At 50.4% G+C, this 24823-nt stretch overlaps 1 protein-coding gene across 1 annotated transcript in view; it reads right to left on the bottom strand.

Annotated features, from left to right (window-relative positions):
• Positions 1 to 24823, bottom strand: part of LOC137535597 (zinc finger protein 850-like) — a 77820-nt gene that overhangs the window by 18716 nt on the left and 34281 nt on the right. The window contains exon 7 of the mRNA XM_068257444.1: positions 8050 to 8670. Within this exon, the coding sequence (XP_068113545.1) occupies positions 8050 to 8670 (621 nt within the window). The remainder of the gene's footprint in view (positions 1 to 8049; positions 8671 to 24823) is intronic.

Here is a 24823-nt window from a genome sequence, read left to right as displayed (position 1 = left end):
TACCTGGCTACCTATACTGGGGCAACAATACTGGCTACCTATACTGGAGGCACCTATATCGGCTACCTATACTGGAGGCACCTATACTGGCTACCTATACTGGGGCAACAATACTGGCTACCTATACTGGAGGTACCTATACCTGCTACCTATACTGGGGGCACCTAACTGGCTACCTATACTGGGGCAACAATACTGGCTACCTATACTGGGGCAACAATACTGGCTATCTATACTGGGACACCTACCTGGCTACCTATACTGGAGGCACCTATACCGGCTTCCTATACTGGGGGCACCTACCTGGCTACCTATACTGGGGCAAAAATACTGGCTACCTATACTGGAGGCACCTATACCGGCTACCTATACTGGAGGCACCTATACCGGCTACCTATACTGGGGGCACCTACCTGGCTACCTATACTGGGGCAACAATACTGGCTACCTATACTTGAGGTACCTATACCTGCTACCTATACTGGGGGCACCTACCTGGCTACCTATACTGGGGCAACAATACTGGCTACCTATACTGGGGCAACAATACTGGCTACCTATACTGGAGCAACAATACTGGCTACCTATACTGGAGGTACCTATACCGGCTACCTATACTGTTGGCACCTACCTGGCTACCTATACTGGGGCAACAATACTGGCTACCTATACTGGAGGCACCTATACCGGCTACCTATACTGGGACACCTACCTGGCTACCTATACTGGAGGCACCTATACCGGCTACCTATACTGGGGGCACCTACCTGGCTACCTATACTGGAGGCACCTATACCGGCTACCTATACTGGGACACCTACCTGGCTACCTATACTGGAGGCACCTATACCGGATACCTATACTGGGACACCTACCTGGCTACCTATACTGGAGGCACCTATACCGGCTACCTATACTGGGGGCACCTACCTGGCTACCTATACTGGGGCAACAATACTGGCTACCTATACTGGAGGCACCTATACCGGCTACCTATACTGGGGGCACCTACCTGGCTACCTATACTGGGGCAACAATACTGGCTACCTATACTGGGGCAACAATACTGGCTACCTATACTGGGACACCTACCTGGCTACCTATACTGGAGGCACCTATACCGGCTTCCTATACTGGGGGCACCTACCTGGCTACCTATACTGGGGCAACAATACTGGCTACCTATACTGGAGGCACCTATATCGGCTACCTACACTGGAGGCACCTATACTGGCTACCTATACTGGGGCAACAATACTGGCTACCTATACTGGAGGTACCTATACCTGCTACCTATACTGGGGGCACCTAACTGGCTACCTATACTGGGGCAACAATACTGGCTACCTATACTGGGGCAACAATACTGGCTATCTATACTGGGACACCTACCTGGCTACCTATACTGGAGGCACCTATACCGGCTTCCTATACTGGGGGCACCTACCTGGCTACCTATACTGGGGCAAAAATACTGGCTACCTATACTGGAGGCACCTATACCGGCTACCTATACTGGAGGCACCTATACCGGCTACCTATACTGGGGCAACAATACTGGCTACCTATACTGGAGGCACCTATACCGGCTACCTATACTGGAGGCACCTATACCGGCTACCTATACTGGGGCAACAATACTGGCTACCTATACTTGAGGTACCTATACCTGCTACCTATACTGGGGGCACCTACCTGGCTACCTATACTGGGGCAACAATACTGGCTACCTATACTGGGGCAACAATACTGGCTACCTATACTGGGGCAACAATACTGGCTACCTATACTGGAGGTACCTATACCGGCTACCTATACTGTGGGCACCTACCTGGCTACCTATACTGGGGCAACAATACTGGCTACCTATACTGGGGCAAGAATACTGGCTACATATACTGAAGGCACCTATACTGGCTACCTATACTGGGGGCACCTACCTGGCTACCTATACTGGGGCAACAATACTGGCTACCTATACTGGAGGCACCTATACCGGCTACCTATACTGGAGGCACCTATACTGGCTACCTATACTGGAGGCACCTATACTGGCTACCTATACTGGGGCAACAATACTGGCTACCTATACTGGAGGCACCTATACCGGCTACCTATACTGGGGGCACCTACCTGGCTACCTATACTGGGGCAACAATACTGGCTACCTATACTGGAGGCACCTATACCGGCTACCTATACTGGAGGCACCTATACTGGCTACCTATACTGGGGCAACAATACTGGCTACCTATACTGGAGGTACCTATACCGGCTACCTATACTGGGGGCACCTACCTGGCTACCTATACTGGGGCAACAATACTGGCTACCTATACTGGGGCAACAATACTGGCTACCTATACTGGAGGCACCTATACCGGCTACCTATACTGGAGGCACCTATACCGGCTACCTATACTGGGGCAACAATACTGGCTACCTATACTTGAGGTACCTATACCTGCTACCTATACTGGGGGCACCTACCTGGCTACCTATACTGGGGCAACAATACTGGCTACCTATACTGGGGAGACAATACTGGCTACCTATACTGGGGCAACAATACTGGCTACCTATACTGGAGGTACCTATACCGGCTACCTATACTGTGGGCACCTACCTGGCTACCTATACTGGGGCAACAATACTGGCTACCTATACTGGGGCAAGAATACTGGCTACCTATACTGAAGGCACCTATACCGGCTACCTATACTGGGGGCACCTACCTGGCTACCTATACTGGGGCAACAATACTGGCTACCTATACTGGAGGCACCTATACGGCTACCTATACTGGAGGCACCTATACTGGCTACCTATACTGGAGGCACCTATACTGGCTACCTATACTGGGGCAACAATACTGGCTACCTATACTGGAGGCACCTATACCGGCTACCTATACTGGGGGCACCTACCTGGCTACCTATACTGGGGCAACAATACTGGCTACCTATACTGGAGGCACCTATACCGGCTACCTATACTGGAGGCACCTATACTGGCTACCTATACTGGGGCAACAATACTGGCTACCTATACTGGAGGTACCTATACCGGCTACCTATACTGGGGGCACCTACCTGGCTACCTATACTGGGGCAACAATACTGGCTACCTATACTGGGGCAACAATACTGGCTACCTATACTGGAGGCACCTATACCGGCTACCTATACTGGGGGCACCTACCTGGCTACCTATACTGGGGCAACAATACTGGCTACCTATACTGGTGTTACCTATACCGGCTACCTATACTGGAGGCACCTATACCGGCTACCTATACTGGGGGCACCTACCTGGCTACCTATACTGGGGCAACAATACTGGCTACCTATACTGAGGCAACAATACTGGCTACCTATATTGGGACACCTACCTGGCTACCTATACTGGAGGCACCTATACCGGCTACCTATACTGGGACACCTACCTGGCTACCTATACTGGAGGCACCTATACCGGCTACCTATACTGGGACACCTACCTGGCTACCTATACTGGAGGCACCTATACCGGCTACCTATACTGGGGGCACCTACCTGGCTACCTATACTGGAGGCACCTATACCGGCTACCTATACTGGGACACCTACCTGGCTACCTATACTGGAGGCACCTATACCGGATACCTATACTGGGACGCCTACCTGGCTACCTATACTGGAGGCACCTATACCGGCTACCTATACTGGGGGCACCTACCTGGCTACCTATACTGGGGCAACAATACTGGCTACCTATACTGGAGGCACCTATACCGGCTACCTATACTGGGGGCACCTACCTGGCTACCTATACTGGGGCAACAATACTGGCTACCTATACTGGGGCAACAATACTGGCTACCTATACTGGGACACCTACCTGGCTACCTATACTGGAGGCACCTATACCGGCTTCCTATACTGGGGGCACCTACCTGGCTACCTATACTGGGGCAACAATACTGGCTACCTATACTGGAGGCACCTATATCGGCTACCTATACTGGAGGCACCTATACTGGCTACCTATACTGGGGCAACAATACTGGCTACCTATACTGGAGGTACCTATACCTGCTACCTATACTGGGGGCACCTACCTGGCTACCTATACTGGGGCAACAATACTGGCTACCTATACTGGGGCAACAATACTGGCTATCTATACTGGGACACCTACCTGGCTACCTATACTGGAGGCACCTATACCGGCTTCCTATACTGGGGGCACCTACCTGGCTACCTATACTGGGGCAAAAATACTGGCTACCTATACTGGAGGCACCTATACCGGCTACCTATACTGGAGGCACCTATACCGGCTACCTATACTGGAGGCACCTATACCGGCTACCTATACTGGAGGCACCTATACCGGCTACCTATACTGGAGGCACCTATACCGGCTACCTATACTGGGGCAACAATACTGGCTACCTATACTTGAGGTACCTATACCTGCTACCTATACTGGGGGCACCTACCTGGCTACCTATACTGGGGCTACAATACTGGCTACCTATACTGGGGCAACAATACTGGCTACCTATACTGGGGCAACAATACTGGCTACCTATACTGGAGGTACCTATACCGGCTACCTATACTGTGGGCACCTACCTGGCTACCTATACTGGGGCAACAATACTGGCTACCTATACTGGAGGCACCTATACCGGCTACCTATACTGGGACACCTACCTGGCTACCTATACTGGAGGCACCTATACCGGCTACCTATACTGGGGGCACCTACCTGGCTACCTATACTGGAGGCACCTATACCGGCTACCTATACTGGGACACCTACCTGGCTACCTATACTGGAGGCACCTATACCGGATACCTATACTGGGACACCTACCTGGCTACCTATACTGGAGGCACCTATACCGGCTACCTATACTGGGGGCACCTACCTGGCTACCTATACTGGGGCAACAATACTGGCTACCTATACTGGAGGCACCTATACCGGCTACCTATACTGGGGGCACCTACCTGGCTACCTATACTGGGGCAACAATACTGGCTACCTATACTGGGGCAACAATACTGGCTACCTATACTGGGACACCTACCTGGCTACCTATACTGGAGGCACCTATACCGGCTTCCTATACTGGGGGCACCTACCTGGCTACCTATACTGGGGCAACAATACTGGCTACCTATACTGGAGGCACCTATATCGGCTACCTATACTGGAGGCACCTATACTGGCTACCTATACTGGGGCAACAATACTGGCTACCTATACTGGAGGTACCTATACCTGCTACCTATACTGGGGGCACCTAACTGGCTACCTATACTGGGGCAACAATACTGGCTACCTATACTGGGGCAACAATACTGGCTATCTATACTGGGACACCTACCTGGCTACCTATACTGGAGGCACCTATACCGGCTTCCTATACTGGGGGCACCTACCTGGCTACCTATACTGGGGCAAAAATACTGGCTACCTATACTGGAGGCACCTATACCGGCTACCTATACTGGAGGCACCTATACCGGCTACCTATACTGGGGCAACAATACTGGCTACCTATACTGGAGGCACCTATACCGGCTACCTATACTGGAGGCACCTATACCGGCTACCTATACTGGGGCAACAATACTGGCTACCTATACTTGAGGTACCTATACCTGCTACCTATACTGGGGGCACCTACCTGGCTACCTATACTGGGGCAACAATACTGGCTACCTATACTGGGGCAACAATACTGGCTACCTATACTGGGGCAACAATACTGGCTACCTATACTGGAGGTACCTATACCGGCTACCTATACTGTGGGCACCTACCTGGCTACCTATACTGGGGCAACAATACTGGCTACCTATACTGGGGCAAGAATACTGGCTACATATACTGAAGGCACCTATACTGGCTACCTATACTGGGGGCACCTACCTGGCTACCTATACTGGGGCAACAATACTGGCTACCTATACTGGAGGCACCTATACCGGCTACCTATACTGGAGGCACCTATACTGGCTACCTATACTGGAGGCACCTATACTGGCTACCTATACTGGGGCAACAATACTGGCTACCTATACTGGAGGCACCTATACCGGCTACCTATACTGGGGGCACCTACCTGGCTACCTATACTGGGGCAACAATACTGGCTACCTATACTGGAGGCACCTATACCGGCTACCTATACTGGAGGCACCTATACTGGCTACCTATACTGGGGCAACAATACTGGCTACCTATACTGGAGGTACCTATACCGGCTACCTATACTGGGGGCACCTACCTGGCTACCTATACTGGGGCAACAATACTGGCTACCTATACTGGGGCAACAATACTGGCTACCTATACTGGAGGCACCTATACCGGCTACCTATACTGGGGGCACCTACCTGGCTACCTATACTGGGGTAACAATACTGGCTACCTATACTGGAGGTACCTATGCTGGCTACCTATACTGGGGGCACCTACCTGGCTACCTATACTGGGGCAACAATACTGGCTACCTATACTGGGGCAACAATACTGGCTACCTATACTGGAGGCACCTATACCGGCTACCTATACTGGGGGCACCTACCTGGCTACCTATACTGGGGCAACAATACTGGCTACCTATACTGGAGGTACCTATACTGGCTACCTATACTGGAGGCACCTATACCGGCTACCTATACTGGGGGCACCTACCTGGCTACCTATACTGGGGCAACAATACTGGCTACCTATACTGGGACACCTACCTGGCTAACCTATAATTGTGGCAACTAAACTGGCAACCTATACTGGGCCTGGGGGCAACAATACTGGCTACCTATACTCGGGGCACCTACCTGGCTAGCCTATACTAGGGGAAACTATACTGGCTACTTATACTGGGGGCACCTACCTGGCTACCTATACTGGGGCAACGATACTGGCACACCTATCTGACTACCTATACTGGAGGCAACTATACTGGCTACCTATACTGGGGCACCTACCTGACTACCTATACTGGGGCAACGATACTGGCACACCTATCTGACTACCTATACTGGAGGTACCTATACCGGCTACCTATACTGGGGGCACTTACCTGGCTACCTATACTGGGGCAACAATACTGGCTACCTATACTGGGACACCTACCTGGCTAACCTATAATTGTGGCAACTAAACTGGCAACCTATACTGGGCCTGGGGGCAACAATACTGGCTACCTATACTCGGGGCACCTACCTGGCTAGCCTATACTAGGGGAAACTATACTGGCTACTTATACTGGGGGCACCTACCTGGCTACCTATAGTGGGGCAACTATACTGGCACACCTATCTGACTACCTATACTGGAGGCAACTATACTGGCTACCTCTACTGGGGTGACTTACCTGGCTACCTATACTGGGGCAACGATACTGGCACACCTATCTGACTACCTATACTGGAGGCAACTATACTGGCTACCTATACTGGGGCACCTGACTACCTATACTGGAGGCAACTATACTGGCTACCTATACTGGGGGCACCTACCTGGCTAGCCTATACTAGGGGGAAACTATACTGGCTACTTATACTGGGGGCACCTACCTGGCTACCTATACTGGGGCAACTATACTGGCAACCTATACTGGGCCTGGGGGCAACTATACTGGATACCTATACTAGGGGCACCTACCTAGCTAACCTATACTGGGTGCAGCTATACTGGCTACCCATACTGGGGGAAACTATACCTGGCTACCTATACTGAGGGTGGTTGTTTTTGGATGCACCGCATCTATAATGTATGGCGCAAACTGTTGCGGCTCTGATAGTGACAGTGAAGAGAAGGAGAAGAGCTACACAGAGGTGAGAGGAAGAGGACAGTTGCAATAAAGAGGAGAAGAGCTACACAGAGGTGAGAAGAGGATAATGACCATGAAGAGGAGGAGGAGGAGGAGAGCTTTCCAGAAAAGAGGGACAGCAAAGATAAAGAGGAAAAGAAGAAGACAATGGCAGTGCAGAGGAGGACAGCTTCACAGACAGAAGAAATAAAGATATCATGAAAATACGTCACAAGGTTTCTGACGTCTCCCAATGTCTAGAGATGTAGATAGACCATTCCTCCACACAGCAGATTGCTGAATGGTCTGTGCTCTGTGAATGGTCTGATGCTGGACCAGGTTTGATCGGTGAGCGAAGGCTTTTCCACAGTCATGACACTGATAGGGCTTCTCTCCTGTGTGAATTCTGCGATGTACAATGAGGTTGCCGCTGTGGTTGAAGCATTTGCCACAGTCTGGACACTGATATATCCTACGGCTTCTGTGTGCGGACGTCTGACTGACACCGCTCGACGTATTGGAGGGAAATTCCGGGAAGCCATAGTGAGAAGGATCCGATGACCCATCTGCGTTGTAAATTTCAGGATGAATGTTTGCTGTAACAGTTTCTGATTTATGGGGAAGGGCTTCTATAAGATCACAGGGTTCCAGAAATCCATCCATACTGGGAAGCTCTGATTGTATGCTTGTGTCAGCATTATATGATTTATCCTCAGAGGCCTCCTCAGAGGCTTCAGGTGTTTGGTGGACATTCGGCAACAAGGGAGTCCTCACTGCAGAAGCAGGAGTGGTGTCTTCATCTACGTCAGTAACGGCATGGTCTTCTGAGATGTTTTTCATGTCAGGTCCTTCTGCTGGGGAAAGAAATATAATAATACATAATGGAAGACACCAGCACAAAGCAGAGGAGTGCGATGACTGCTCACATCTCCTGTAGAAGTAATGTTGGTAGCAGGCATACAGTTCCCGGCAAATATCAACAAATATCAACCATTCGCCAGCTCCCCTCGGTGACGAACAGTATGCTGCATTCACGCACGCCCTATACAATCCCATAGGGCCATTTCTTTACCCTTCACCCTGCAGTCAGCCAATCCAAGCCAATCACCACCCGGGCCACTCCCCCACCCAGGGCCGGATTTACACCTCAGGAGCTTGTAGGCACAGAGGTTCTGGCGCCTTAAACTCTGCCCCTCAGTACAGGCCACACCCCCAATTACCGGTCTCTTTTTTTTTTCAGTTCAATCAGTTGAACTCCCAGGGTGCTTTATTAGAGAAGGTTAAACATCACTGGTGGGGTAAGGTTTACACCAATATCTAGATATACGGAGAGCTGAGAAGCATATTTGGAGCTGAAACCCAGATAATTAAGGTAAAAATGTGTATCTTGAATAATTGAGTACAATCTGCCATTTGTAATTGGAGTTCATCTTTAAAGAAAAACCTGAAGTGAGAAAGTACACATCAGGTTTTGGTAAGGCTTTGGAACCTATTTATAGTGTACCCATAGCTTTATAGGCCCAGCCATTCTAGCGATGTCCTCTGTTGAAGGTATTTGACATGGACGATTCTTTGGCACCCAAAGCTTTCCTCACAGCTACAGAAGGCCAACACAAGCCTACTGGACAAGCAAGGGCCAGACTCCTGCATGCCTAATACAGATGGGCTCATTTTTGGCAGTTGTCAGGGAGCAAAAGAGCTATTCAACCTATCTGGGTTGAATAGCTTTAATGGAGGAAAGCAATGAAATGGCCAGAACTATTGGCCACTATGAGATCCAGAGCCTTCCCTCTAAACAGGTAAGTAGCAATACTGAAGTGACTTTCGGACACTTTAAGGACACTAAAATATCAACTAACAATATAAACAGATCAGAATGAAGGCAGAAGAGCCAGCATGAATAAGACAGCAGTGACAAGAGAGAAATGATTGACACAATTTCCAAACTACAGCAAACTTCCTTAAAGGACCACTATCCCAAAAAGATTGCATTCAGAAATCCACACAGTAGGTATGGAACACGCACAGGGCAATAAGAGGCTTTGTTTTCAAGGTTTATTTTAATTCTAATACAAAATACATGTAAATGGTACCTGAACAGAGACCATTTTTTAAAAGGAAAACCTATGAGGGGACCTCCTGGGCCCCCTCTGTTCCGTGCTATCCCTCTCCATATTTTGAGCAAGTGGAATCCAGTCACTCAGCTGTATGCTTGTGCGTTGGTGCACCGGGCATACATGAGCTTATAAGTGACACATCTCCAGTGTACCAGAGTGCAAGCATCTGAACTGGGCCTGCATGGTATCTCTACCAGAAAGGTCCACAGAAAGCAAGCTTTCATATGCACCAATGTGCTTTCTGTGGGCCTGTGCAACTGTTCAGAGTCACTGCTGCCACCAATGAGAGACAATCTGATGAAGAGACACTGAAGCAACAGGAAGGGGCCCAGATGGAAACGGCACCTCTCCAGAGGTGTCCGTATATCAGTAATTATGTGTCTTTAATGGTGGCAACAAAGAATGGTGGCAACAGTTTTTTCCACGTAGGTGCCAGTCACATGCCTTTGTTCCTGTCTGTTAAAGGAGGGTCAGGGCCCTTTAACCACTTGAGGACTGCAGTGCTAAACCCCCCTAGTGACCAGGCCATTTTTAGCTAAATTGGCCACTGCAGCTTTAAGGCCAAGCTACAGGGCCGCACAACACAGCACACAAGTGATTCCCCCCCCCCCCTTTTCTCCCCAGCAACAGAGCTCTCTGTTGGTGGGGTCTGGTCGCTCCCCCATGTTTATTTTTTTTGTAATAAATATTATTGTTTTGTTTTTAAAAAACCCGTGTCTTTAAATTTCTTCCTTCCCCACAGCCAGCCAATTATGGCGATCGGCTGTCATAGGCTTCTGCCTATGAGAGCCGATCGCTCTCTTGTCCCCCAGGGGGACAGCCGTGTCACACAGCTGTCCCCAGTGCAGCGCTGCTGCTGATCGTAGTGCTGCATCTTGTAAATACACGGCAATCACGCCGTCTAACAGTCTCCCGAGCGGCTATAGCCGTTCGGAGACTGAAGGCGGGGCGGAGCTCCGCCCTCCGAGCATGAGATGCGCGGCGCAGCCTGCGCACGATCTCCTGCAAAACAGAGCCCCAGGACTTTACGCCAATTGGCGTAAGGCGGTCCTGGGGCTGCCGCCGCGGTCACGCTTATTGGCGTAACGCGGTCGGCAAGAGGTTAAAGCTGCACAGCAAGATATCAACACAAGCACAAGGCAGATTCACTCAGTTTGGTTGGGGGAAATGCGCTGCCTTGAAGGGTTATAGTTATTTTCACCTACACCTGTCCTGATGAAACATTTCAAAGTCCCTCACTGTCAGTTTGCATGTAGCAGCTCACACTCTTACCTTATCCCCCAGAGTCCACGATGCAGCCACCACCACCAGGCAGCTCTCCATCCCTCTACAGTGTCTTCTCTTGTGTCACCCCAGTCACTCACTGCAGTTATGCAGTGCATCCTTGCAGAACTCTGCTTTCAACTCGCTTCCCACAGACACTGTAGCCACCTACCCTGAACCTACAGACACAGAGTACACCCACAGACACTGTAGCCACCTACCCTGAACCTACAGACACAGAGTACACTCACAGACACTGTAGCCACCTACACTGAACCTACAGACACAGAGTACACTCACAGACACTGTAGCCACCTACACTGAACCTACAGACACAAAGTACACCCACAGACACTGTAGCCACCTACACTGAACCTACAGACACAGAGTACACCCACAGACACTGTAGCCACCTACCCTGAACATACAGACACAGAGTACACTCACAGACACTGTAGCCACCTACACTGAACCCAGAGACACAGAGTACACCCACAGACACTGTAGTCACATACCCTGAACCTACAGACACAGAGTACACCCACAGACACTGTAGCCACCTACACTGAACCTACAGACACAGAGTACACCCACAGACACTGTAGCCACCTACACTGAACCCACAGACACAGAGTACACCCACAGACACTGTAGCCACCTACCCTGAACCTACAGACACAGAGTACACCCACAGACACTGTAGCCACCTACACTGAACCTACAGACACAGAGTACACCCACAGACACTGTAGCCACCTACACTGAACCTACAGACACAGAGTACACCCACAGACACTGTAGCCACCTACACTGAACCTACAGACACAGAGTACACTCACAGACACTGTAGCCACCTACACTGAACCTACAGACACAGAGTACACCCACAGACACTGTAGCCACCTACACTGAACATACAGACACAGAGTACACCCACAGACACTGTAGCCACCTACACTGAACCTACAGACACAGAGTACACTCACAGACACTGTAGCCACCTACACTGAACCTACAGACACAGAGTACACTCACAGACACTGTAGCCACCTACACTGAACCTACAGACACAGAGTACACTCACAGACACTGTAGCCACCTACACTGAACCTACAGACACAGAGTACACCCACAGACACTGTAGCCACCTACACTGAACATACAGACACAGAGTACACCCACAACCACTGTAGCCACCTACACTGAACCTACAGACACAGAGTACACTCACAGACACTGTAGCCACCTACACTGAACCTACAGACACAGAGTACACTCACAGACACTGTAGCCACCTACACTGAACCTACAGACACAGAGTACACTCACAGACACTGTAGCCACCTACACTGAACCTACAGACATAGAGTACACTCACAGACACTGTAGCCACCTACACTGAACCTACAGACACAGAGTACACCCACAGACACTGTAGCCACCTACACTGAACCTACAGACACAGAGTACACCCACAGACACTGTAGCCACCTACACTGAACCTACAGACACAGAGTACACCCACAGACACTGTAGCCACCCACACTCAACCCACAGACACAGAGTACACCCACAGACACTGTAGCCACCTACATTGAACCTACAGACACAGAGTACACTCACAGACACTGTAGCCACCTACACTGAACCTACAGACACAGAGTACACCCACAGACACTGTAGCCACCTACACTGAACCTACAGACACAGAGTACACCCACAGACACTGTAGCCACCTACAATGAACCTACAGACACAGAGTACACTCACAGACACTGTAGCCACCTACACTGAACCTACAGACACAGAGTACACTCACAGACACTGTAGCCACCTACACTGAACCTACAGACACAGAGTACACTCACAGACACTGTAGCCACCTACACTGAACCTACAGACACAGAGTACACCCACAGACACTGTAGCCACCTACCCTGAACCTACATACACAGAGTACACCCACAGACACTGTAGCCACCTACACTGAACCCACAGACACAGAGTACACTCACAGACACTGTAGCCACCTACACTGAACCCACAGACACAGAGTACACTCACAGACACTGTAGCCACCTACACTGAACCTACAGACACAGAGTACACTCACAGACACTGTAGCCACCTACACTGAACCTACAGACACTCACAGACACTGTAGCCACCTACACTGAACCTACAGACACAGAGTACACCCACAGACACTGTAGCCACCTACACTGAACCCACAGACACAGAGTACACCCACAGACACTGTAGCCACCTACACTGAACCCACAGACACAGAGTACACTCACAGACACTGTAGCCACCTACACTGAACCTACAGACACAGAGTACACTCACAGACACTGTAGCCACCTACACTGAACCCACAGACACAGAGTACACTCACAGACACTGTAGCCACCTACACTGAACCTACAGACACAGAGTACACTCACAGACACTGTAGCCACCTACACTGAACCTACAGACACAGAGTACACTCACAGACACTGTAGCCACCTACACTGAACCTACAGGCACAGAGTACACTCACAGACACTGTAGCCACCTCCACTGAACCCACAGACACAGAGTTCACTCACAGACACTGTAGCCACCTACACTGAACCTACAGACACAGAGTACACCCACAGACATTGTAGCCACCTACACTGAACCTACAGACACAGAGTACACTCACAGACACTGTAGCCACCTACACTGAACCTACAGACACAGAGTACACCCACAGACACTGTAGCCACCTACACTGAACCTACAGACACAGAGTACACCCACAGACACTGTAGCCACCCACACTCAACCCACAGACACAGAGTACACCCACAGACACTGTAGCCACCTACATTGAACCTACAGACACAGAGTACACTCACAGACACTGTAGCCACCTACACTGAACCTACAGACACAGAGTACACCCACAGACACTGTAGCCACCTACACTGAACCTACAGACACAGAGTACACCCACAGACACTGTAGCCACCTACAATGAACCTACAGACACAGAGTACACTCACAGACACTGTAGCCACCTACACTGAACCTACAGACACAGAGTACACTCACAGACACTGTAGCCACCTACACTGAACCTACAGACACAGAGTACACTCACAGACACTGTAGCCACCTACACTGAACCTACAGACACAGAGTACACCCACAGACACTGTAGCCACCTACCCTGAACCTACATACACAGAGTACACCCACAGACACTGTAGCCACCTACACTGAACCCACAGACACAGAGTACACTCACAGACACTGTAGCCACCTACACTGAACCCACAGACACAGAGTACACTCACAGACACTGTAGCCACCTACACTGAACCTACAGACACAGAGTACACTCACAGACACTGTAGCCACCTACACTGAACCTACAGACACTCACAGACACTGTAGCCACCTACACTGAACCTACAGACACAGAGTACACCCACAGACACTGTAGCCACCTACACTGAACCCACAGACACAGAGTACACCCACAGACACTGTAGCCACCTACACTGAACCCACAGACACAGAGTACACTCACAGACACTGTAGCCACCTACACTGAACCTACAGACACAGAGTACACTCACAGACACTGTAGCCACCTACACTGAACCCACAGACACAGAGTACACTCACAGACACTGTAGCCACCTACACTGAACCTACAGACACAGAGTACACTCACAGACACTGTAGCCACCTACACTGAACCTACAGGCACAGAGTACACTCACAGACACTGTAGCCACCTCCACTGAACCCACAGACACAGAGTTCACTCACAGACACTGTAGCCACCTACACTGAACCTACAGACACAGAGTACACCCACAGACATTGTAGCCACCTACACTGAACCTACAGACACAGAGTACACTCACAGACACTGTAGCCACCTACACTGAACCTACAGACACAGAGTACACCCACAGACACTGTAGCCACCTACACTGAACCTACAGACACAGAGTACACTCACAGACACTATAGCCACCTACACTGAACCTACAGACACAGAGTACACTCACAGACACTGTAGCCACCTACACTGAACCTACAGACACAGAGTACACCCACAGACACTGTAGCCACCTACCCTGAACCTACAGACACAGAGTACACCCACAGACACTGTAGCCACCTACACTGAACCCACAGACACAGAGTACACTCACAGACACTGTAGCCACCTATACTGAACCCACAGACACAGAGTACACTCACAGACACTGTAGCCACCTACACTGAACCTACAGACACAGAGTACACTCACAGACACTGTAGCCACCTACACTGAACCTACAGACACTCACAGACACTGTAGCCACCTACACTGAACCCACATACACAGAGTACACTCACAGACACTGTAGCCACCTACACTGAACCTACAGACACAGAGTACACCCACAGACACTGTAGCCACCTACACTGAACCCACAGACACAGAGTACACCCACAGACACTGTAGCCACCTACACTGAACCCACAGACACAGAGTACACTCACAGACACTGTAGCCACCTACACTGAACCTACAGGCATAGAGTACACTCACAGACACTGTAGCCACCTACACTGAACCTACAGACAAAGAGTACACTCACAGACACTGTAGCCACCTACACTGAACCTACAGGCACAGAGTACACTCACAGACACTGTAGCCACCTCCACTGAACCCACAGACACAGAGTACACTCACAGACACTGTAGCCACCTACACTGAACCTACAGACACAGAGTACACCCACAGACACTGTAGCCACCTACACTGAACCTACAGACACAGAGTACACCCACAGACACTGTAGCCACCTACACTGAACCTACAGACACAGAGTACACCCACAGACACTGTAGCCACCTACACTGAACCTACAGACACAGAGTACACTCACAGACACTGTAGCCACCTACACTGAACCTACAGACACAGAGTACACCCACAGACACTGTAGCCACCTACACTGAACCTACAGACACAGAGTACACCCACAGACATTGTAGCCACCTACACTGAACCTACAGACACAGAGTACACTTACAGACACTGTAGCCACCTACACTGAAGCTACAGACACAGAGTACACCCACAGACACTGTAGCCACCTACACTGAACCTACAGGCACAGAGTACACCCACAGACACTGTAGCCACCTACACTGAACCTACAGACACAGAGTACACCCACAGACACTGTAGCCACCTACACTGAACCTACAGACACAGAGTACACTCACAGACACTGTAGCCACTCACTCTGAACCCACAGACACAGAGTGCACTCACAGACACTGTAGCCACCTACACTGAACCTACAGGCACAGAGTACACTCACAGACACTGTAGCCACCTACACTGAACCTACAGACACAGAGTACACTCACAGACACTGTAGCCACCTACACTGAACCTACAGACACAGAGTACACCCACAGACACTGTAGCCACCTACACTGAACCTACAGACACAGAGTACACCCACAAACACTGTAGCCACCTACACTGAACCTACAGACACAGAGTACACCCACAGACACTGTAGCCACCTACACTGAACCTACAGACACAGAGTACACCCAAAGACACTGTAGCCACCTACACTGAACCTACAGACACAGAGTACACTTACAGACACTGTAGCCACTCACTCTGAACCCACAGACACAGAGTACACCCACAGACACTGTAGCCACCTACACTGAACCTACAGACACAGAGTACACCCACAGACACTGTAGCCACCTACACTGAACCTACAGACACAGAGTACACCCACAAACACTGTAGCCACCTACACTGAACCTACAGACACAGAGTACACCCACAGACATTGTAGCCACCTACACTGAACCTACAGACACAGAGTACACTCACAGACACTGTAGCCACCTACACTGAACCTACAGACATTTACAGACACTGTAGCCACCTACACTGAACCCACATACACAGAGTACACTCACAGACACTGTAGCCACCTACACTGAACCTACAGACACAGAGTACACCCACAGACACTGTAGCCACCTACACTGAACCCACAGACACAGAGTACACCCACAGACACTGTAGCCACCTACACTGAACCCACAGACACAGAGTACACTCACAGACACTGTAGCCACCTACACTGAACCTACAGGCATAGAGTACACTCACAGACACTGTAGCCACCTACACTGAACCTACAGACACAGAGTACACTCACAGACACTGTAGCCACCTACACTGAACCTACAGGCACAGAGTACACTCACAGACACTGTAGCCACCTCCACTGAACCCACAGACACAGAGTACACTCACAGACACTGTAGCCACCTACACTGAACCTACAGACACAGAGTACACCCACAGACACTGTAGCCACCTACACTGAACCTACAGACACAGAGTACACCCACAGACACTGTAGCCACCTACACTGAACCTACAGACACAGAGTACACCCACAGACACTGTAGCCACCTACACTGAACCTACAGACACAGAGTACACTCACAGACACTGTAGCCACCTACACTGAACCTACAGACACAGAGTACACCCACAGACACTGTAGCCACCTACACTGAACCTACAGACACAGAGTACACCCACAGACATTGTAGCCACCTACACTGAACCTACAGACACAGAGTACACTTACAGACACTGTAGCCACCTACACTGAAGCTACAGACACAGAGTACACCCACAGACACTGTAGCCACCTACACTGAACCTACAGGCACAGAGTACACCCACAGACACTGTAGCCACCTACACTGAACCTACAGACACAGAGTACACCCACAGACACTGTAGCCACCTACACTGAACCTACAGACACAGAGTACACTCACAGACACTGTAGCCACTCACTCTGAACCCACAGACACAGAGTGCACTCACAGACACTGTAGCCACCTACACTGAACCTACAGGCACAGAGTACACTCACAGACACTGTAGCCACCTACACTGAACCTACAGACACAGAGTACACTCACAGACACTGTAGCCACCTACACTGAACCTACAGACACAGAGTACACCCACAGACACTGTAGCCACCTACACTGAACCTACAGACACAGAGTACACCCACAAACACTGTAGCCACCTACACTGAACCTACAGACACAGAGTACACCCACAGACACTGTAGCCACCTACACTGAACCTACAGACACAGAGTACACTCACAGACACTGTAGCCACTCACTCTGAACCCACAGACACAGAGTGCACTCACAGACACTGTAGCCACCTACACTGAACCTACAGGCACAGAGTACACTCACAGACACTGTAGCCACCTACACTGAAGCTACAGACACAGAGTACACCCACAGACACTGTAGCCACCTACACTGAACCTACAGGCACAGAGTACACCCACAGACACTGTAGCCACCTACACTGAACCTACAGACACAGAGTACACCCACAGACACTGTAGCCACCTACACTGAACCTACAGACACAGAGTACACTCACAGACACTGTAGCCACTCACTCTGAACCCACAGACACAGAGTGCACTCACAGACACTGTAGCCACCTACACTGAACCTACAGGCACAGAGTACACTCACAGACACTGTAGCCACCTACACTGAACCTACAGACACAGAGTACACTCACAGACACTGTAGCCACCTACACTGAACCTACAGACACAGAGTACACCCACAGACACTGTAGCCACCTACACTGAACCTACAGACACAGAGTACACCCACAAACACTGTAGCCACCTACACTGAACCTACAGACACAGAGTACACCCACAGACACTGTAGCCACCTACACTGAACCTACAGACACAGAGTACACCCAAAGACACTGTAGCCACCTACACTGAACCTACAGACACAGAGTACACTTACAGACACTGTAGCCACTCACTCTGAACCCACAGACACAGAGTACACCCACAGACACTGTAGCCACCTACACTGAACCTACAGACACAGAGTACACCCACAGACACTGTAGCCACCTACACTGAACCTACAGACACAGAGTACACCCACAAACACTGTAGCCACCTACACTGAACCTACAGACACAGAGTACACCCACAGACACTGTAGCCACCTACACTGAACCTACAGACACAGAGTACACCCACAGACACTGTAGCCACCTACACTGAACCTACAGACACAGAGTACACTCACAGACACTGTAGCCACTCACTCTGAACCCACAGACACAGAGTACACCCACAGACACTGTAGCCACCTACACTGAACCTACAGACACAGAGTACACCCACAGACACTGTAGCCACTCACTCTGAACCCACAGACACATGGTACACCCACAGACACTGTAGCCACCTACACTGAACCTACAGACACAGAGTACACCCACAGACACTGTAGCCACCTACACTGAACCCACAGACACATGGTACACCCACCCACAGACACTGAAAGCCACCCACACTGTATACACACACAGTTACTTTTATCCTATGTGGCTATGGTTGCTGCCACATGCCTACTCTCTAGTGGAGAGCATGTCACAGTTCAGGAGGAAGGGAGGTGCTGCTGCTGGGTGCTGCTTACCCTCTCCTTCTAGCACAGCAATCAAGTGCTCTGTCAGAGCAAATATATGCTACAGCAGGAAAGGGAGCACCACGCATGGCTAATGAGCTGCTTCTGCAAGTGTGAGCCAGAGTTCAGAGCAGAAAGTCTGGCTGCAGACTCACAGTGCATACCTAAGATCAAATCTTCTGCACTATTGTATAGCACTCCGGCTGCAGTAACTTCATAGGAGCAGGTTAGGTAAAGGAAAGCTGCATATTTGTTACTAAAAAATCAAAGTCTTAATCAAAAGTTATCATTACTCATTTTGCTCCTGAAGGACATCTGGGATTGTGTGACACTGCCGCTCTATGTGAACAGGAGAGGGGAGCAGAGCTTTCTTTCTACCTTTGCACTCACTTGTCTCTGACCTCCAGCGTTCAGGCAAATGGAATTGGGAAATGATGCCCGCCCACGTGGTTCACTTCCTAGCTGCGTGCCCCCCCCCCCCCCCCCCCCCGTGCACGCAGCTACTGCTTCTGAGAAGGTAGTGCTGCGTACAGACATAAACAAATACAGCGGGGGGCGGAGAGACTGGGACACATTCGCCTGGCTGACTGTCGCTCACTGTGTGGGCGGATGATAAAGCGGCCACGGTTTCCTCATGTAAGTGGGCAGGGCGAGCGGGGGAGTCATTGATCGCAATCTCGCTTTTTAATCAGAATGAAGAGGGGCATTTGGCATGCCGTCCTTGACCAATAGGGCGCCTCTAGGCACGTGCCCACAGTGCCTTATGGTAAATTCGGCCCTGCACCCACCTATAAAAGGCACAACCCTGTTGGCTATTTTACAGCATGCCTTAGTCAATGTAGGAGGAGGAGCTGCTGCTGCTGATACAGGGACAGTGCTAGAGAGGCTGTATTGTGATATTGTGCTGTGTAGGGGGAGGAGCTGCTGCTGCTGATACAGGGACAGTGTTAGAGAGGCTGTATTTTGATATTGTGCTGTGTAGGGGGAGGAGCTGCTGCTGATACATGGACAGTGCTAGAGAGGCTGTATTGTGATATTGTGCTGTGTAGGGGGAGGAGCTGCTGCTGCTGATACAGGGACAGTGCTAGAGAGGCTGTAGTGTGATATAGTGCTGTGTAGCAGTCAGTGTAGGGGGAGGAGCTGCTGCTGATACAGGGACAGTGCTAGAGAGGCTGTATTGTGATATTGTGCTGTGTAGCAGTCAGTGATCATTGATTTCAGAAAAGGCCGTCCCGAACTCCCCCCGGTCCTCATTGAAGGCACGGAGGTGGCCACGGTCCCGCACGCACGTTTCCTAGGCACCACCATATCCAGCAATCTAAGGTGGGAGGCAAACGTCACAATGGTACAGAAGAAAGCGCAACAACGGCTGTTTTTCCTACGACAGCTGAAAAAGTTTGGAATGTCGCAAGACATTATGACCTGCTTCTACACTGCTGCCATTGAGTCAATAATTGGCTCTTCCATCATCGTGTGGTATGCAGGGGCCTCTGTGAGCGACAGGTACAGGCTACAAAGAGTCATAAAGTCTGCCGAAAGGATCATCGGTACTCCCCTCCCACCACTCAACTTTCTCTACTCGTCCAGACTACGCTCAAGGGCCGCTAGGATAGCTGGTGACCCCACCCACCCTGGCAACTGCTACTTCAGTCTCCTCCCCTTAGGCCGCCGCTACAGGTCCTTACCCACCAGGACCACTAGACACAGAAACACCTTCTTTCCACAAGCCATCGACCTCCTCAACGGTCCCCCCCAAGCGCACTCCCTAGCTCCAGCGCTTACACCCGGGAAGTAGCCCGCCCATGGTACATCCCCTTAACTATCCTAGAGCTATTCAACTACGCTACTGCCCTCCTGTACTAATACTGTATAATTGTATATCTGTTTATGGTAAATGTATATCTGTATATCTGTATTACTTGTCTTGTGTATGACTCGAGCCTGCCTGTGCCAAAAATAATTCCAGGTGCAACCCCTACACTTGGCCAATAAACTTGATTCTGATTCTGAGTGTAGGGGGAGGAGCTGCTGCTGATACAGGGACGGTGCTAGAGAGGCTGTAGTGTGATATTGTGCTGTGTAGCAGTCAGTGTAGGGGGAGGAGCTGCTGCTGATACAAGGACAGTGCTAGAGAGGCTGTATTGTGATATTGTGCTGTGTAGGGGGAGGAGCTGCTGCTGCTGATACAGGGACAGTGCTAGAGAGGCTGTAGTGTGATATTGTGCTGTGTAGCAGTCAGTGTAGGGGGAGGAGCTGCTGCTGATACAGGGACAGTGCTAGAGAGGCTGTATTGTGATATTGTGCTGTGTAGCTGCTCTGCTCATCCTGCTGCACCGTCTAGGGACCCCAAAAAGTCCTTCTGAGGACTCCTCTGACTAGATAATCTGTCTATTGTGCAGTGTAGGGGGAGGAGCTGCTGCTGATACAGGGACAGTGCTAGAGAGGCTGTATTGTGATATTGTGCTGTGTAGCTGCTCTGCTCATCCTGCTGCACCGTCTAGGGACCTCAAAAAGTCCTTCTGAGGACTCCTCTGACTAGATAATCTGTCTATTGTGCAGTGTAACTGCTTCTTAGTTTTTAGGTGCTGTGTTACTTATAGTGCACCAGCTAGGGACACTGCAATAGTCATTTTGAAGACACATATGACTAGTGATGGCCGAACAGCCTAATTTTCCATTTGCGAACACATCCTAAAATGTTATCGAATCAATAGTTTGCACCGATCCCCATTGCCTGTAATGGCAGGTGACCTTCTGCAGCCTTCAGTAGTAGAACAGAGGCGCCAGCAGAATAAAAGTAGATAATAATCTTAAAAATAGGAGAGGCAATAAGAAGGAGCATACAGCTATTAGCGTCCAGGTCCGTGTAAAGACTCGCTTTACACGGACCTGCAGGTTATTAGCTGTATGCTCCATCTTATTGCCTGATGAAGCGGGGTCATGCCTGCGAAACATGTTGCAAGTTTTGTGGAGTATTTGAATACATTCCTATGTTTTAAATGTCACTACGTTTTAGCTTCTTGTGCCCTTGGGAATAGGTAAGTCCACCACTGCCTCTCCTATTTTTATCTACTTCTATTCTGCTGGCGCCTCTGTTCTACTATTGTATATAGTCCACCCTTGGTGGAGTGTTGTTTTACCCCGTTCTTCCTTCCTCTGATCTACAGAGAGCGACTTCTTAACCCTGAGTGGGAACCAGTCTAATCTTCCCACTTGCCTATACACCATATTGGGCTCTCACTGCCCCTTGTCTTCTATACCCTTTTCTGGAGCCTTCTGGACACCTCTGTAGACACCATTTCTTTACAAAAGGTAAACAAAGTGTCCCCAAACCCGGACAGTGGCATGGCGGAGGGGATCAAGGGGGAAAGGTTCTGCAAAAAATTACGTATTTTACGCAGAGTCTTTTTTAATGCATAAATGCCATTATATCAGTAGGAATGAATGACACACTGTGATACTGACTGCTGTGTGGTGGCTGCCGTCACTTGTGTGTCATGTCCCTCCAGCTGCACAGAATGTCCGATAATGACCGAGACTCCCCCAGGCTAACTAGTTACCAGACCACTCAGCCACGTGAGATCGAGCACTAACAGGTTTGTGATGTCCTTAGATGTCCCGGGCTGCACATGTGCTACACTGAACAGACCAGTGCTCAGGCTAACTAGTTACCAGGCCACTCAGCCACGTGAGATCGAGCACTGACAGGTCTGTGATGCCCTTAGATGTCCCGGGCTGCACATGTGCTACACTGAACAGACCAGTGCTCAGGCTAACTAGTTACCAGGCCACTCAGCCACGTGAGATCGAGCACTAACAGGTCTGTGATGCCCTTAGATGTCCAGGGCTGCACATGCGCTACACTGAACAGACCAGTGCTCAGGCTAACTAGTTACCAGGCCACTCAGCCACGTGAGATCGAGCACTAACAGGTCTGTGATGCCCTTAGTTGTCCGGGGCTGCACATGCGCTACACTGAACAGACCAGTGCTCAGGCTAACTAGTTACCAGACCACTCAGCCTCGTGAGATCGAGCACTAACAGGTCTGTGATGCCCTTAGATGTCCCGGGCTGCACATGTGCTACACTGAACAGACCAGTGCTCAGGCTAACTAGTTACCAGGCCACTCAGCCACGTGAGATCGAGCACTAACAGGTCTGTGATGCCCTTAGATGTCCAGGGCTGCACATGCGCTACACTGAACAGACCAGTGCTCAGGGTAACTAGTTACCAGACCACTCAGCCACGTGAGATCGAGCACTAACAGGTCTGGGATGCCCTTAGATGTCCCGGGCTGCACATGCGCTACACTGAACAGACCAGTGCTCAGGGTAACTAGTTACCAGTCCACTCAGCCACGTGAGATCGAGCACTAACAGGTCTGTCATGTCCTTAGATAACCCGGGCTGCACATGCACTACACTGAACAGACCAGTGCTCAGGCTAACTAGTTACCAGACCACTCAGCCATGTGAGATCGAGCACTAACAGCTCTGTGATGTGCTTACCCTTAGATATCCGGGGCTGCACATGCGCTACACTGAACAGACCAGTGCTCAGGCTAACTAGTTACCAGGCCACTCAGCCACGTGAGATCGAGCACTAACAGGTCTGTGATGTCCTTAGATGTCCCGGGCTGCAGGTGCGCTACACTGAACAGACCAGTGCTCAGGCTAACTAGTTACCAGACCACTCAGCCACGTGAGATCGAGCACTAACAGGTCTGTGATGCCCTTAGATGTCCTGGGCTGCACATGTGCTACACTGAACAGACCAGTGCTCAGGCTAACTAGTTACCAGGCCACTCAGCCACGTGAGATCGAGCACTAACAGGTCTGTGATGTCCTTAGATGTCCCGGGCTGCACATGTGCTACACTGAATAGACCAGTGCTCAGGCTAACTAGTTACCAGACCACTCAGCCATGTGAGATCGAGCACTAACAGGTCTGTGATGCCCTTAGATGTCCCGGGCTGCACATGTGCTACACTGAACAGACCAGTGCTCAGGCTAACTAGTTACCAGACCACTCAGCCACGTGAGA

This window comes from Hyperolius riggenbachi, chromosome 10 (assembly GCF_040937935.1).
Source record: "Hyperolius riggenbachi isolate aHypRig1 chromosome 10, aHypRig1.pri, whole genome shotgun sequence".
Taxonomy (NCBI): Eukaryota; Metazoa; Chordata; class Amphibia; order Anura; family Hyperoliidae; genus Hyperolius; species Hyperolius riggenbachi.
Note: the sequence above shows the minus strand (reverse complement) of the source record. Positions and strands in the feature narration are given on the sequence as shown.